This window comes from Dipteris shenzhenensis, chromosome 2 (assembly GCF_047967505.1).
Source record: "Dipteris shenzhenensis isolate YYH24624 ecotype China chromosome 2, Dip_SZ_1.0, whole genome shotgun sequence".
In the NCBI taxonomy this organism is placed as follows: domain Eukaryota; kingdom Viridiplantae; phylum Streptophyta; class Polypodiopsida; order Gleicheniales; family Dipteridaceae; genus Dipteris; species Dipteris shenzhenensis.
The window spans coordinates 27,259,835-27,278,617 of NC_141597.1; the positions used below are offsets into that span (position 1 = coordinate 27,259,835).

An 18,783-nucleotide genomic window follows, 5' to 3' on the forward strand; every position below is an offset into this window, starting at 1 on the left:
CCTCATCTTTCTCAGTCCCTCTATCCCCCCCCCCTTCTCTCTGTCATGATTTCACTTTCTCACGATTTCATCTCTCTCTCTCTCTCTCTCTCTCTCCCCCCCATATTACACACACACACCCTCACATGTTAAAACTATAACGACTTAGCAATTTTTCATTCGTAAACCATAGACACACACACACACACGCACACACACACGCACGCACGCGCGCGCGCACACACACACACACACACACACCCTCACAGGTAAAACTATAAAGACTTATCAATTTTTCATTTGTAGACCATAGAGAGCCATCAATATCTAGGTTCAAATGATTAAACACAATCTTTACAATCAATGAATTTTTTCGTTGTATTATTTATAATTTTTGTTTATACATCCATTGACAAAGGAATTGTTGAAACATTGAGAATAATAGAAATTGGATATTACAAAACTTCAATCTTTATTACAAAATGAGAACCCTTGCCATCACATCTCTACTATCTCTGGAGTATGTAGTGGACATCAATCCTTATAAGGGAGGGCCATTCCATCTCCCCTCACCTAGGTTCCATGCAAGGGACAACCACCTTACAAGCAAAGTGGCCATGAATTCCCCTCTTTCTCTCCACACCGTCCGTGGCATCATCACTCGTGGCATCGCCGTCCGTTAGCTAGGGTTTAGGGGGGTTGGTTAGCTACTTGGGTTTGGTTGGTTAGGTTAGTTTAGGTATGGTTAGGTCTAGTTAGGTTAGTGATTGGATAAGGTTGGGTTTAGTCAGTTTGGTTTAGTTGAGACTACTGGTACCAAGGGTCCTGATCTGCTTGGTTGACTTGATAGCTGAAATCCTCTTTTGGATTGCAATCAATGTCTAGGTACACTATAATTTAGAGCGAAGAGCCCCATGATAGAGAAGGTGCTTCTTGGACTTTCAAAGGCTAGGAACCATTTAATGACTAGGTCATGACTTCTTGAGGTTGGGTAATTCTACCTAACCCACTCCCATGGCGAACATCCTGGACAGGTTCATGAATTGGTAGTTTGACTAATCTTCAAGCCTTCTTGATTGTTCATAGAATTGTCACCTCCCTGATTCCTAAGACTGTGTAGGGGAACTGTCATATCCTTCTTTAACTCTAATGGTGTGTGACCTTCATACTGAAGACTACCGATCTCAATGTGGAGGAAATGCAACAGCCTAGTTAAGCATGCTGCAGGCTCCCATTGTACATAATTAGAGGGATACAAATATGTGAAACAAATGCAAGAGATAAGAAAGCTGTGTTAGTGTCCCACCTAAATGCAAAAACATTCAAGCATGACACCACTACACAATGAAGTACTTACGATTGGGCCTACGATGTGGAAAGGCTTCATATGGATGCACATATATATCTGCATGCATGAAAACATGTTGAATATAAACATGATTAATTGTTTTTCTACTAAGAGTATTTTAATGTAATCTTTGGAGAAGTCTATTAGTGCATCCTTCCATTTAACTTCAGAACACCTACGATTAGTCCATTTGCATTGTGATCTAAGAATATTTTCTTTAACGATGGAAAGTCCATTCCCCATGCTCATTCTTGATGTTCTTCAATAGTACACACTGTAAGCTACCTCAATATTTTCATTTTCCATCTATTTAAACCATGATCAAGTACTATTTGACTAACAATACCTCTCTCCCTATCGAATATAGACATGGCCGCTACACATGCCACATGCAAGGGAACATTCAAAGCTCATGCAACAAATGACCAACAAGATTTCCTCTTGCATAGGATGGATGAGGTGATCAGATCTTTTTGAGGAGGGGGTTCCACTACTGTATGGGGGCTTCTCTCTCAGGGTGTATCACCCCATAACCATCACTAATGCAGGCATCTAGTGCACATACATGACATTCTCAAACCAAGCACCACCTGATATGTCTTCTCTACCCAGGCCCACCACATCCATCTTGTCCACTACATGGAATATGCGAGCTGCACTGTGCTGGCTCCACAACCAAAAAGCCTAGGATCATGGGGATTGCATACTGAGTACTTGCACATGAGTAGGAGGTCTTTGGTCTCTAATCTTAGCACAAACGTTCGAGCATGCCATATGCCATAGCTTTGCCCCTAATTTGGAGTACCATCACCATTGTGCCAAGCGAGAGATCCCATGGACATGAGAAACTACTACACCCTTATGATTGGCCACACACTAGCTAAGATCTATGGATTGATACTAGAGAGAGACCAACTCATATGCAGATGCACATGATTGGCCACACACTAGCTAAGATCTATGGATTGATACTAGAGAGAGATCTGCTCATATGCATATGCACATGGGCAACGGGTCTTAGGACAGGTTGGTTTCCAGAGGCAACATTCCACTCTTGACATATCTTCACCCTATGGGCCATCATCGAGGCTGCAAGATCAAGATCCCAGAAAGTCTTTGCTTGCCTTTTAGACCTTTGGAAGCCCATTGACATAGCCGCATGAGCCCACATGATTGGGAGGCTCTAGGAGATGCAGATTTTAGGAGACATGATATGGGGGGTGATGAGATTATATGAGTCAATCAAAGGGAGCATACATTAGGGAAATTTGGAGCTCATTTTGGGGCCCTCTAAGGACTTCCCTTGAGAATATTCTCTCAAAAAAGGGGGCATGGATATTTTTTTGCAGATTAGCTCAAAACTTGTCAGACTTGGCATTTCTAGAACCTACTCTTTGAGGGCTTTCCAATGATATATACCATGATGGGGTTTGGAGTATTCTCCATTCCCATGTCCAAATTCCATCATGGTATATATCATTGGAAAGCCCTCAAAGAGTAGGTTTTAGAAATGCCAAGTCTGACAAGTTTTGAGCTAATCTGCAAAAAAATATCCATGCCCCCCTTTTTTAAGAGAATATTCTCAAGAGAAGTTCTTAGAGGGCCCCAAAATAAGCTCCAAATTTCCCTAATGCATGCATGGGAGGCCTATTAAATTGGATTGAGAGAATGACTGGAATGAAGCAAGTATGCCCCCTCTCATTAACACTGTTTGGGCTCTATATTGATGATTTAATGACTTTACCTAATTTCTTGGGTGGGGAGGATCCTTCCTTGTTGATTTGATGATGCAAATATCACTATACATAGATGAGATAGTTCTCATATCCTCTTTACTGGGCAAGCCTACAAAGATGCTTAGAGGCCCTAGGTGTTTTATAGGGAGAGAGAATTGACACTCAACCTTGGCAAGACCAAGGTTATGATCTTTAATACCTCATAGGGAGTGCTTCATTAATATAAATTCACTTACCAAGGGGAGCTGGTTGAGATCATATAGTCATACACCTACCTAGGGGCAATCTTCAAGGGGTCAGTTTTCATGATGATTCACAAAGCCATATGCAAGAGTTATGGGTTAGCATACACAGACCCCCCACTGGCACATCCATATGCAAGCAGTTACGGATCGTCATAAGCGGACCTGCCACTAGTACATATATACTTTCTTTTAGAAACATTTACCTTTTTTATTATTTTTAAAAACTATATAGTTTATGACTACTAAAAATATGATTTTTAAACTATAAGTTTATGATTACTAAAAACTAGATAGTTTATGACTACTAAAAACATTTAATTTTTTTACTATTTTTAAAAGCTATATGGTTTATGCCTACTAAAAACATAAAATTTTTTATATTTTCATGAAAGTAACTTCAAATTTCCTACCACTATATTTAAAAAAATTACTTGTCTTTATAATAACAATCGTTTTAAAGCAGCCATAGCACAACTTACACAAGGGCATGGATCTCTTGCTCCACTAGAATGAAGTGCTTTCAAGTGCACTTCTAGGACCCTCCAATGATGGCATGGCTATTTGGTACGCTTGTGAGGCTTACAACCATGTATGTAGCACCCTTCTGGGGGAGTGACCACAACATTGATGCTTCTATGGGGGAAGATCTCTCTCTCTCTCTCTCTCTCTCTCTCTCTCTCTCTCTCTCTCTCTCTCTCTCTCTCTCCCTTTTCCCTATTCTCTCATACAAACAAACAAAAAACTATTTCAAAATACTTATCTTAATTTAGGATATGCTCTCTCTCCCTCCCTCTCTCTTATCCCCTACCCCTCACACAAACAGACTAAAGATTATTTTGAAACATCCATCTTAGTTAATGATGATAGAAGTTGAAGCCTGAGAACTCTTCCCAAATCTCTCATGTCTATTAATTATCACATGTAGCAAGATACTTTAACTTACCCCAAAGACTTAAAGCCACAACTCTATCTAAGTGTTATAGCATTATACATGAAATAACAAAGTAGACTTTCTAGCATGATACTTCCACAATCAGAAATACCAAAGATATGCAATATGGTGAAGAGGCAAAATGGTGTTTTAATCATGGACAAAAACTACTCATGCCTACCAGGATTCTTACTATGTATAGAGACAATTTGACACATCTAAAGATCCCACAAGTCTAACAAAACAAAGGACCTACTGCAAAAAGTAGCGCCAGGTCCCACCATTCTAGATTTCCTAGTTCTAGAGCCCTTTTTGGTTTGGATTCTCATTAGATGCATTAGATGAATGAAAGAGGAACTTGGTGCAAAAGAAACACAAAATAGAATCAAGTCTAAAATTAGGTTTTTTATATTTGACCAAATGTCCCAAGAAATTTGGTATATTGTTTACTTGATTATGCTATGATATATTGTGTCTACAATTTTATACTTGAAAGAGGCATGTTAGGGTTAGAGAATGCTGTTAAAAAATAGGGTTAGAGGCTTCTTTTAGGTTTGAAATTTCATCCATAGTATAAACTCGCCTCAAAGTGTACCCTTATATAAAATACACCAAATTCATTGTACAGTTGGTCAAGCACCCTAAACCCTAATTTTGGACTTGATTATTTGGTTTTGTGTACTTTTGCACCAAGGTGCTATTTCAGTACATCTAATGCATCTGATGAAAATCTATACCAAAAAGAGCCGTGTAATTAGGAAATTCAAAACCATAAAAAGTGGGGCCACTTTTTCCAAAAAGTGGCCCTAGGTCAGACCGTACTGGATTTCCTAGTTGTAGACTCTTTTTGGTCTACCTTTTCACCATATGCATTAAATAAACTAGAGTAACACTAGTGCAGGCAAATAACAAAATTTCATTGATATATTATTGGGACTATGATGCATCTTCTATGTGATTCTGATACTCATCAATGGTTTATTCTATGATGTATTTTGGCTAGGTGATTATGCTAGCGTTAGGGTGGAAGCAAAGCACCTAGCTAGGGAGGGATGTCTTCCATTGTGCATTATCTTGGAAAATTTATTCCCATATCTTGGTCTTCCATCAATAGTTTTCTCTAAATGCAAAGTTGTAGATAATGAACTTGAGGGTTCCTTGGTCAGCATCAGAATGCCAATCATGTAACTTTGGTCAAGCATACCATTGCTCTTTTTTTGTACGTAGACACACAATTTGGACCCCTCCATGGTCTCTTAGCCATCGCAAGGCTAGCCAAGGAGGGTGCAAGATTTAACCTAAAGAAGCATAGCCTAGAGTAGTCTTTATCCTTAAGGCTCGATCTATGTAATTGTGCTCGAAAGGTTTACATTGATGATTTCAATAACGACTATAGTTTTGTAATGTTTTCTTTCTTTGTAGTTGAACCTTACTTCCATTTCTCAAGCTACATGTAAGTAAATTTGAGATGACAAACACAAGTAACAAAGAATTATCGACTGCAAATGATGCAACAAAAGTAACTTTATATGAGAAAACTCATACAAGATTGGCATTACAACACATCCCCTCGAGTGTAGTACACTTACCAACCCTAATTATCTTTTATCGCCTAAACTGAAGAACAAATTGTGTGTCCTTGGCAGTCATGGCGACCCAGCTTCTACGGATGGTAGCTAGCTATGCCTCATCGATGATGTCTACCAAGTACGCCTCTTCTACATGCTACAAGGCAAGTAAGGCATTCACATCCATACACCATGGGGCCTCCACAACCCCTCCTTGCTTGTATCACCTGGACATCCCACTCTTATTTAGAACTTACATCACTATTGTACCACTTCTGTAATGATGGCCTTGGCAATGAGGAGGTCAATAGATCTTTTGTACTTTATGATCTCTAAAAGAGTCACCATTCTAAGCTTGAAACTCCTCCATCTCTCTTGGAGATATGAGGGACCTCTTTATAGTGTAGCCTGCATGGAGATTAGATTGGTCATTGTCGATCCACTCTTTCCTTCTACTTTTTCTCCTCATGACATAGTTGTTCATTGAGTGCATGTTGCTTCTCTTTTACCTCCTCCCATCACACGTCTTCGTTGGTTAGAGGTCTCCTCTAGATGGAAATCTTCTCCCACCTAGTTCCTATTAGAGGGGGTGGGGTATTTCTTACCATCTTGATGTCGGCCTTGGGGGCTTCTCGGGATGGGATCTTTTTAACCTTTTGCTTGGCTTTGGCCATGAAGATAAGGGGGATGGTATGAGAAAGTGGGTGGAAGAGGGTTTCAGAGCAAGGGTACGATGAGGGATCAAGGGCAGGTGGGAGGGGGTATAGGAGTGGGGGAGTGGAGAGAACCTAAGACAATGATATGATAATGAGACCCAAATCCTTTATATAAGGCCCAAAACCCTAATGTTTAAAAATACATGTAAAAAAGAAAACTAAAAGCTTAAAATTGAAAACCTTAAACTAAAAACCTTATAATTAACATGCATAATCTCTTTTTTTCCCTTTTGTATTATTTATACATTAAACTAAATTCATAGCGTCTAAACTAACTATACTACAAATCACCCAGCTGAAATTTAACGTAATTTTTGAAAGATATGCATGAGCATCCGCATTGGAAGACTGCACACCATCAAGTTCATAAGACTCCACCATACGCACTTATGGCCTTAAAAAGATGTCACCGAAATAGGCTCTAACCAAGAGCCTTTATGAAATTGGTTGCACACACAAATTGCAACCAATTGTTTTTATTGCCAATAATATGTAAAGTCATGACCATAGCTTCAATGATTGTGTTTCCTTAGTAAGTCTTAAATAGTGACTTTGTAAGCTAATGCACAATGATGTAACAGAGATTCTCTTCTCTTACTATGCTTAGCCACCTTTGTACACTAGTTACCTATAAATATCTTCTTATAAAACGATGTCATTAATACATCTTTTACGGTTGATAACCTAATGACTCATTGGCTCATGCAGATATAAATTTAATATGGCTTTCACATGGTTTAGATGTACATAGTAAAGAATGGAACTAGCCGTTACTAGTGAACCTTTTAATCACCTCGTTCATCTCACCATGGTGCTAGATGCATGATAGCATTGCCCCCTCCACTTAGTGTCATATTGTTGAGCTAAAAGATTGCTTACAATTCATCCAAGCACCCTTTTGAGCCAAGACATTTCACTTACAAATACTGATTGACCTTAATTATATCATTGCAAATTTGTATCATGCTAGGTTCAATATGTCACACATAATAATATGGAGAGTCGAGTGGACCTTTTAATTACTTCATTCACATGATCATGATGCTAGTTGCATAATAGCATTGTCCCCTCAACTTAATGGAGTATCAAAGTACAACGTAGTAGAGTTTGATTTGTGATACAATTTATGCTCACCCTCCAAATCACCTTGTTGCTAGCAAGTATGTGTCCTTAAGGTAAATGTTGAGGAATTTTATCTAATTACTTGGACTAGAATACATCATTACACGTGTGCTCGCATGCACACAAGCACACATCTCTAGGCATGCTTGCCCACCTACCAGACGTGAATAAGGGGCAAGAGAAAGGCAGAACCATATGCACATTAAAAAGTTTAAAAAGCTTTGGATAGAAAATGGAGAATATTTAAACTTTAAGGAGCAATACAAGTTTGGGACATCTAAGGCCATGCTTACTTAGCAAATAGAGAGAACAACACTGAACTATATTGGAAGGGGAGAATTTTTCATAAATTATCTAAAAATTGAAGGCTTGCTTAGGCCAAATGTTATCTCAGCTGTTTTGACACTGGTAGTCTAGTTTTTTGACACCAGCGGTCCTATATTTCACTAATATTTTGCAATAAGGGTGTTAGTGGTGGCAGGTGAAGTAAGACAAATACCAAGAACCCAAAATACTCAGGAGCAAGCCAACATACTGCACGATGAATCTCATACATTTGCTGTTCATACATAAAACAATTACAGCCATATAATGCACAAGCTTCTTCCTGCAAAAGCTTGGCTTTTTCTTTTATTCCAATACCCCTCCAAATGTCATTTAAATATTTAGACTTTCCAACTTAAACAAGGAAAATACTTTACATGCTCTCCTATTTTAAGGTCTGAATACCCTTTAAGGGCAATGACACGCACTGATTAGAACTTTTGAGTAGAATCTTAGGAGCTGTGCACTGCACATAGGTGAGACATGTCCAGTCTATATAACTTCAAAGTTTCGTTTAAATTCTCTCTTATACTCATGCAATACACTATGAGTAAACATTTCTGTGAATACATCGGAGAAAAGCACAGCTATAACTTTCCTCCTGACAAGCCTTCACAAATCACAGCTCAAAATAAAAACTCTAGTATAAATAGGTAAGTACGAACTGTATATCCAATGGAAGGATTCGACACAAATGAATTTCAAAGAAGGAAGGCATACTCAAAGATGTAACTAAACAATGCCCACAACTTGGACATGGACATTTCACCACAACAGCAAGAAAACCACTTTCAATTCCCTTGGAAAAACTACAAGGTCATGAGCTGGTCACCAAGCCCCATCTTTGCCTCTCAGTACGCGATGCAATCTGAAGACCTCTCCTTGTCCACCATTTAGTGCCCATTTTTCTGTATGGCAGGCTGTCAGCTGACGAAGCAATTTTTCCAAAGTTGACTGGGGAGAAGTTTTGGAGGATGACAAGGCTGGATCAGTTGCCAATATAACTGCATTGACAGCATCGGCAACTGCCTCCCTTTGCCCCAACTTTAGAAGATATCCCACAGGAGACTCTGCAGGACGCTCATATGCTAACAAAGCAACACAATCCTGCATTTGGTATGAATTAAAGAACAATTAGACCAAGTACACACCTGCAAGCCTGCACACCTCTCTCTCTCTCTCTCTCTATATATATATATATATATATATCTAAACACACACATACACAAGCATGCATGCATCGCAAAGGAAAGAGGGGTTGTACAGATTGTGGGAATCCTACCATACATAAAAATGTAGCATAATTTGCAGTAAAGTGAAGACATCAAGAAGGGGAGCAGCAGACACATCAAAGAGAAGAGCCCATGATCATGAAGGCTATTGGATTAAAAGTTCAAAGGGGAGGATATGTACTTAACAAGGCAATCACCAGGAGAGTTGCAGCAAGAAACCATCCCATTGTTTGAAGTAAACGAAACGTGGCCCCTTGAACTGCAGGACCATAATGGCAAGTTATCTAATGGCAAGACTTTCGGAATATAGTCGAACAAAAAAATCTGAGTGATGACGTACCTCAAAGCTCTATGACAAGTACGATTCAGACCTAAAAATTTAATTGCAGATCATTTGACAACTCTGAGGCTAGTGGTGAAAAGGGTGAGGGTTGCTATGCTGTAAATGGTTCCACTGAATGTGGGACACCCCAGTGTTGGAAGGAGCAGATCATGCCATGTGTCCACCGGGAGGTGTGCTGGGTGCAGGGGTCCCACTCCCCGCCCCATAGCATGCACATGTCCTCCTCACGCCCCAAAAAGTCCCAGGAAGGATGTGAGCACGAGGATTCACTTAGGCTTTATATCCCAGGCCACATGATTCTCTCATGTGCTTATGGGATTTCTTCCAAGCCCACATAGGCTGTGAATGCATGAGGCCTTTGGCCTCCAATTTCCATTACTTTTCCACTTAGTCTAAGGTACCTAGGGAGGGTGTTAGGACCACGCAAGGTCCATATTTCAACACCCCTCTTGGTCCTAACACACCTTGACTTGACCAAGGTCAGCACCACAGAGGACTGGCCAATCATGGAGGTGCAGGTTAGAACAACACGACAGCCACTCAAAGCGGCCAATCAAGTGCCGCCGACTAGAGTCATCGGTCAAGAAAGAGTGACAACACACATGCGGGCTGCCACATCCCGCGCATGTGCACCAAGTGTCACAAAGCCATAGTAGCCACTCATGCATGCGGGGGTTGCCACATCTTGCGGCACAAGTTGCATTCATCGCGCACACATCGTAGATTGTAGCAGGGGCTGCCACCAGCCCGCAATAGAGCAACGGTTCATTTTAGTTCACACAGGTCAGATCACGTGATTCGTCTGCTGTCTGATACCATGTTGGAAGGCGCAGATCGATCCACGGGAGGTGCACTGGGAGAGGGGGTCCCACTCTTTGCCCCATAGCCACACATGTTCTCCTCACTCCCCAAAAAGCCCCGGAAGGGCTATGAGGAAGTGTCGCTTCCCCTGGGCTAGCCCCCTAAGCCAAAGTTAGTCACGGTTCATAACTTCACGTCCTTGTGACACATGCTTTCCCCCTCTATCTGTTCTAGAGTCTGCACTATGCACCACTCATTCTCAACGCCACAGAAGCATTGGAAGACATCTTATTTTACAAGAATCTGGAAAATCCATCTACGAGTGTCACAAAATACAAATGATGTCTGAAAGATGGTGTCCTGATGGGACAACACACATCACTGTGTATGAGCTGCAATTTTCTTTCAACTCTAATAGATCCATCTCTTGGAAGGGCATTCTTGTGTATCTTTCCCAATATGTACCCTTCACAGACATGTCTTGGAGGAGTCTCCAAAGAGGACATATTCAGTACTTCCCATGCCTTTGCAATACCTTTAAACTTCCGTAGTTCACATGGACAAATCTAGCATTCCATAATTATGTATCGTTTATTGCATTGCCACCCATGCATTTGATACGCTGATGTGCTTGTCCAGTTGTCCAGTAGGTACAAACCCTGGTTAGGTGGTTGTAGTAAATATCTAATAGTCCTGTTCTTTACCCCTAATAATTCACTTAGCATCCTCAAAAGTGACAGCATAACCTCTTCTCCCAAAAGAGAAAATTGACAATAAATTCTTCTTAATCCCTGGCATATCTGGAAGACATAAATCATCTCCATCAACGGATGAGAGCAAACTGCCAGTCTCACATTCCAAGTCTTGTAAATGGCAATGTAAATCTCGCCCCCCCCCCCCCTGGCAAAAGAAAACCTTGCCGCTAATGGATGCGGCTGTGCATCAATGGCCCCAACCCCTTAGCGCTAGTGGTGTTGACCTTGAATGTGCGGGTGGTGCATCCCTTGGTACACATTGGGTGTCCATCATTTCAAGGTACAAACCCATAATCATTCATGCATCACCCCTAAACCATTCTGTGAGCACTGTGCCGCCATTGTGATACTTGAAGTCACGATGGGTCCCTCCTTCATACTTATGCATGCCCAGGGTGTTGAAATATGGGCCTTGTGTGGTCCTAACACTTCCCTACCTTAGAAGTTAGACCAAGTGGAAAAAGTAATGGAAAATGGAGGCCAAGGGACCCTCGCTCCTTGACACATGGCAGTGGGCTTGGAAGGAAAGCACATGAGAGAACTATGTGGCCTGGAATATAAAGCCCAAGTGTCCCTAGGTGCACACACTAGGCCTACTTGCTAGGGGCAAGGCAAGGTTTAGAGGGGTCTTAAAGTTAGGCCCAAGGAAACCAATGTTTCATTGGTTAGAAGGGGTTAGGATTTTAATGTGAGGGGCAAACCAATGTTCCATTGGTTTGCAAGGGTTAGAGCTTTAATAAGGGGTCCACGTGGCATTCCCTCATGCTTACCTACCCTCTTCCTCTCCTTCCAAGGCCAACGTACGTTTTCTATGGGGGGATTCATTTTTCACACATTTTTTTGGAGGTCGCCTTCTCCCCACGTTGCTTGCTGTTGCATGATTTTCGAGGCTGCCCCTTTGCTCACATTTTTGGCACGAATCCCAAGGCGCTTTGATCATTGGCTGTCCGGAGTCCTACGCACGCTGCAGGTTGTATGGCTATTGCACGCTCCTCGAGGTCACTGTACGGCTGTACGGACCTGCTGTTGGTGATTTGAAGCAGCTTGTACAGCAGATCGAGGCTGGCTTCAAGTGTACAGGCTGCTGCACGACTCCCAAGGTCTTAATTGCTGGCTGTACGGAAGAGGTACGCATCCCAAGGCTGATTGTACGGAGCATTCATCGCTGCTGTACGGAACGGGCCTGCTGTACGGATCAGTTAGTACCCATCCCAAGGTGTGGTTATTGCTATATGGACTGTTTTCACACAGCCCAAGGCTGTTTTGGCTGTTTGTACGGCCCATTTAGACTCCCAAACACTCATTGCTAGCTGCTCACCTTCTCTCTTCTGCCCGTGATCCTCCTGCTCTTTCTTTCTCTCTGATTCCAGCCCGTTATCTCTCTCTTCCTTCCCTTCTCCTAGCTGCCAGTTCCTCCCACTAGCCACTACACTAGATGTGTTGCTTCTGGAGGTGCTTCGGAGCTGGATTGAAGTCAGTTGAAGCTGGTTTGAGTTCTCTTGTCGCTATCCTTTTCATGTGATTGCATTTGGAGATTTTTGGGAAGTGTCTGGATGCCTGGCCATTAACAGTTGGTTATAATCTTTGTGGAAGCAACACATCCAATGTAGTGGCTAGCGGGAGGAACTGGCAGCTAGGAGAAGGGAAGGAAGAGAGAGAGAATGGGCTCGAATCAGAGAGAAAGAAAGAGCAGGAGGATCACGGGCAGAAGAGAGAAGGTGAGCAGCTAGCAATGAGTGTTGGGCGGTCTAAATGGGCCGTACAAACAGCCAAAACAGCCTTGGGCTGTGTGAAAACAGTCCGTACAGCAATAACTACACCTTGGGATGCGTACTAACTGATCCGTACAGCAGGCAAGTTTCGTACAGCGGCGATGAATGCTCCGTACAATCAGCCTTGGGATGCGTACCTCTTCCGTACAGCCAGCAATTAAGACCTGGAGGTGCTTCGGAGCTGGATTGAAGTCAGTTGAAGCTGGTTTGAGTTCTCTTGTCGCTATCCTTTTCATGTGATTGCATTTGGAGATTTTTGGGAAGTGTCTGGATGCCTGGTCATTAACAGTTGGTTACAGTCTTTGTGGAATGCTTGGATACTTTTACAGTTGGTCATGGAAAAATGGTGAATGCCTTAGCTTTGCCTTGGTACTTGGGTGCTAGTGTGTGCACTAGGATGGAATGCAGGTTATAGCCAAGGTTTGGCTTAGACAGTGGAATCGCCCGTGGGGCAGTGCACAAGGGAGAGCCCTTGCTGTATGTACCAATTTCATTCCTAAAGAAATAAATAAATACCGGAAGGGGCGCCAAGTGTTTGGGGCCAGTGTGGTGTCTTGTACTTGGTTTCATTGAACAGGGGCACTCTAGCCTCCATCCAGTTATTTCTCAAATTGTTTTCCAAGTGTTGTTGTTTAAGTTAAGTGGTTGGAAATGATGCAATGAGGCTGTGAATAATGAATATGCAATGCAAGTTATGGTCTACTGCCCTTTAGGAAACTGAAGGCTGGTTTCAGCATGTGTCAGCTGCCTTCAAAGATTTCTTGAAGGAAAAAGACAAAGCATCAGTATACAGCTCCATCATGCTGTTGGATGCCTTATTTACCTCACCAATACCTATCCAGATATTCAATTCAATGTATCCCACTTGAGCAAGTTTATGCACAACCCAAAGACACAGTATTGGAATGCTGTAAATGTGTTTTCACATATTTGGTTTGGGGAGGGGGGGGGAATCTGAATTACATGCTTTCAGTGATTCAGATTGGGCTGGTAATTATGACACTAGACACTCCTCCACCAGTGGCAATTGTTTCATTATTGGCAGTTCATGCTCATGCCTTGGTTGAAAAAGAAACAATCCACTGTGGCTACTTCATCATGTGAAGTTCGGTACAGTGCGGTCTTCAATACTATAATAGAAAGTTCCATGGTAAATTTCCATGGTAGTTTGCAGCCATCTACTCTTGTTCTCTTCACGAACTGTCAGAGTGCTATTGCATTGTCACGCAATCTTGTGTTTCATGCCCACACAAAACACATGAGATACATTACCACTATGTAAGAGAGAGATTACATACAAAAGAGATCAACTTGATCTATTGTCATACACATCAGAGATCTTTACAAAAGGCTCTACCCAGAGAAAGGTTTGAAGATTTCTTATGCTTACTTCCATTTGTTCACCAGGGGAGATTTGTAAGATCTTAGTAGTGGATCAGTTCTTTTAATCCCCAATTAAGGGTTCCCCCCCCCTTGGGTTAGTTAGGGCTATTATTAGGAGTATGAGGGTACAATAAACCCAAGTGTATTGTTTTTTCTTAACTCTTGCAACATCAGTTCAACGTTTTGCTTCGCTCTTGTTCCCCCATCTCATACACACACATATGTGAACAATGGAGAGTAGAGAGCAAGAGCGTGAGCAAGAGTGGAAGCTGAACATCTGAATAGAATGAGTAAAGTACAAAAGTGAAGTGAGGGGTTTTGTCCAAGTGACAAAACCCTATCCTATCCACTAACCGTAGTTAGGAATTGGACTATGGTTAGCGGGAAAAACCTCAAAGAGGAAAAAGTGCCCCTAACCTACTTATTACAATACATTGGCCACTGCCTAGAATATAATAATAATTCTAACACCCTAACCTACTTATTACAATACATTGGCCACTGCCTAGAATATAATAATAATTCTAACACCCCCCTGCAGTGCCAATGTGGTGTACAAGGTAGTGATCAATCACCAAAAGGAGATAAGTTTAGGGCACTGTGAAATGCCTCATTCTTATCACGTGGAAGTGCTTTGGTGAAGATGTCTAAAACATTGTCATGTGTTGACACATAGATCATACTGATCTCCCATGCATGCAACTTCTCTCTGACATAATGATAATGAACCTCTATGTACTTCGTGCGAGCATGAAACACAGGATTCTCTGCCACTACTATAGCACTCTGACTATCAGTGAGAATTGGAGAAGGACCCTCCAATAAGAGACGAAGATCAGCAAACAAACAATGCAGCCAAACACATTCAACTGTCGATATGAAAGCTACCCTGTACTCAGCTTCACATGAGGAAGTAGCCACTGTAGATTGCTTCTTGCTTAGCCAAGAAATGCAAGCTTTGCCAAAAAAGAAACAATTACTACTAGTGGACTCCCTGGTATCATAGTCTCCAGACCAATCTGAATCACTGTAAGCATGCATCTGCAAGCCACCCCCCATGGGAAACATCAAGCCATAACGGAAGATGTGTTTTACAGCCTGCCAATGTGTAGTCTTTGGGCTGTGCATATACCTGCTCACCTGAGATACTGCATACTAAATATCGGGCCTTGTATTGCACAAATAGACGAGGAATCCAACAGCCTGGCTGTAAAGTGTGACATCTACTGATTCACCTGCATCATACATAGTAAGCTTCAGCCCCGGCTCCACGGGAGTGGCTATAGCCTTACAATCATGCATATTGAACCTATCCAAGAGCTTTTGCACATACTTGGATTCAGACATAACGATGCCACGCTTGTCTTGTATGAACTGGATCCCCAAATAAAAATTTAACATGCCCAAATCTGTCATGTCAAATTCATTTTTCAACTCAGCTTTGAAATCTGCCATGATTTCCTCATTTGACCCTGTGAGTAGCATGTCATCTACATAAAGAATGATGACCAAAATATCCCTCCCATCCTTCTTGATATAGAGGGTGCTTTCCGTGGGACTATTATGTAATCCCTTACTTGCCAGAAATGCATCAATCTTGGCATACCATGCACGTGGAGCTTGTATCAGTCCATATAAAGCTTTATTCAGCTTGCAAACTTAAAGTGCATTGCCAAAAAGTTCAAATCCTGGAGGTTGTTTGACATAAACCTCTTCCTACAAGTCCCCATTAAGGAAAGCTGTTTTTATGTCCAACTGATGGACATTCCAAACAAAATTTCCAGCCATGGCAATAACTGACCTTATGGTGGTCATCCAGGATGTCGGAGCAAATGTCTCCTCATAATCTATGCCCTTCTTCTATGCATAGCCTTTGGTAACAAACCTTGCCTTGTACCTATCAATGGACCCATCTGGCTTCCGTTTCACTTTAAAAACCCATTTGGTACCAATGGAATGCTTCCTTGATGGCAAATCCACAAAATCCCAAGTCTCATTTTTCTCAATGGCAATTCATTGTGCATGGCATGCATCCAATGCACATTATCCTTGGCTTCTTTAAAAGAGTCAGGTTCTTCTTCATCAGAAGAGTACCTGCATAAGCTGTCTCAACTGAAAGAGCCCCCTTGCGTGCCTTACTGCACTACGAGTCATACCAGGCAAAGGTGCCTCAAGCCTACTCTCCCTGAGAGTCTGTAGCAACCAATTCGGAACTCTTTTGGCTACATGTATCTCTTGAATCTCTTGCCTGACAACTTCATCCACACCCTGTGGAGATACAAAATCAGCATGTGGCTGAATCATGGCATGTGGATCAGGAGGAGGTTGCTGTAAATTCTGATTTTCAGCATGAGCCTCAGCTAGGGAACCAAATGCTATAGGAAGCATCCCCTCAACAACATCATCTGAAGAAGCTGGAATAGTAAATTCAGCATGTGTATGTGCTGAATTCTTTGAAAATATAACATCTCTACTCACAAAAATCTTGCGAGAAGCAGGATTGTAGAGACGATAGCCTTTGCTTTGTGCACTATACCAAAACAAAAATGCATTTAAGTGCCGTATCTGACAACTTATGTCAAAACTCCACAGGCACATGGGCATATGCAACACAACCAAAAACTCTGAAGTGATCCACTGAAAGCTTTCTCCCATGCCATGCCTCATAGGGAGTGATTGTCTTCAAAGCCTTTGTGGGAGCCCGATTCAAAACATAATTTGCACACATAAGACCTTCGAGCCAAAACCTGTGAGGCAACTTATTACTACTAAGCATGCATCTATCCATCTCCATAAGAGTACGATTTTTGCGCTCAACTTTGGTGAAGTCATCTATGAATGTAACATCATAGAGATAACCACCAAAAGCAAGTGTCCTCATGGGACCGCAGACATCACTGTGTATGAGCTGTAATTTCCGAGTAGCTCTTACTGCACCATCCTTCTTAAAAGGAAACCTATGCATCTTGCCAAGGATGCAGCCATCACATGCATGAGGAGGAGGTGACTCCAAAAGAGGCAATGCATCAACCATAGCATGCTTCTGAAGTGTCATCAAGTTACCATAGCTCATGTGCCCATATCTGGCATGCCATAACTCCGCATTTTGCATCGTAGCAGTGGGAGTGCTCATTGAAAGTGCAAGATCGGATCTTTTCTCATATATGTCAAGCTGAAAAAGACCCCGATACAAAGAGCCAGACAACATCAAAGCATACTCATTCTCTTTGTCTTGGACTGCACACTTAGCATCATCAAATGTGACCTAAAATCCTCCTCTATTGAGAGAGGACACTGAAAGCAAATTCTTCTTTATACCTGGCACATAAAGAACATCTGTAATTCTGAAATATGTGCCATCTGTGGATGTAAGTATGATGTCCCCCACTCCACACACTGAATAAGAAGAATTATGTGCACATGTCACCTTCTTTTTAGTAGGTGGTGGATGCAGAGATGCAAAAAGGCTATTCTTAGAAGTGATGTACTTAGAAGAACCACTATCAAAATACCAAGTGTTCAGTGTCTCATTGATAGTGAGAGAGCATGCATCCTTTCAAGGGTCATAACTGCAAGGGTCATCCTCAAGAGGGTGTTGGGGATAAAGGCATAATGTGCTATCCCTTGTATAAGTGGTACTTATAATGCCACGTCATCACCTTATCTATTCTTTGTATAAAAGGCAATAAGGGAAGTCACATCGAAGACTTTTGCTACACACAAAACGTGTGTTCTCTCTATTGCTCTCTCACCTTTCTCCATCTCCCTCTTGCTTCCGCTCCTTGCTCCCATCAATTGGTATCAGAGCCTCCCTACCCACCAGCTTCTCCTCGTTCCCTAGCCTCCCCTCGCACTGTGTGACCTTTCCATCGCAGGAAGTCACTTGTTCTTGCTGCCCACGCAGTTCCCCAGCTGTTTCGTGGAGTTTCATCGCGGGAATCACTTCTATTCTCGTGCCCCTAGCTGGAGACATCTTTTGGGTGAGTGTACTTGCTGTTTTTCAGCAGTTTTGACTGGTTTTTGGGCTGTAGCAAGCGAAATACAGCGAGAAAGTAGTCAAGGACACTTTCCGGTTGGAGCTTTTGGTATTGCTACACCTCCTATAGCAGGGCGACTTCATTTGGATCACATTTGGTCAGATCTGGTGCTGTTTATGCTGGGCGACAGTTTTCCAGCCACACAGGAGCTGAATTTCGTCTGTCATTTTGGGGTTTTTTCTCCAGTTTTTTGCACTAAATCAGGTCGCCTACACCTATAGCGGAATCCTGCCAAGTTTGTTTGGATTTTGACTGCCCGTTGCGAAGTTCTTGCTGATTTTCAGTTTCCAGCCATAGGGCAAGTTGCAGATCTGTGGATTTCGCACATTCTACTGCTGATTTGACATCATAAAAGTGGTCGGCTACTTGAAGGGACATTGTCTGCCAAGTTTGGTTGAGTTTCTCCTTCGTGGTGCTGAGTTATCATCACTTTTAGGGTTCAGCCTGTCAGAAAGTAACACGTGGCAGTGGATAAGGCACAGAAATTTGGG

The 18,783-nt window shown here is 42.1% G+C and overlaps 1 protein-coding gene across 2 annotated transcripts in view; it reads right to left on the reverse strand.

The window, feature by feature from the left end:
• Window positions 1–8,466: 8,466 nt before the first annotated feature.
• The window catches only part of LOC147904563 (ran-binding protein M homolog), a 112,509-nt gene continuing 102,192 nt past the window's right edge, over window positions 8,467–18,783 (reverse strand). For both annotated transcript variants that reach the window (XM_087387303.1, XM_087387312.1), the window contains exon 12: window positions 8,467–9,076. In XM_087387303.1, coding sequence (XP_087243429.1) covers window positions 8,798–9,076 — 279 coding nt within the window. In that variant the 3' untranslated portion in view covers window positions 8,467–8,797. The remainder of the gene's footprint in view (window positions 9,077–18,783) is intronic.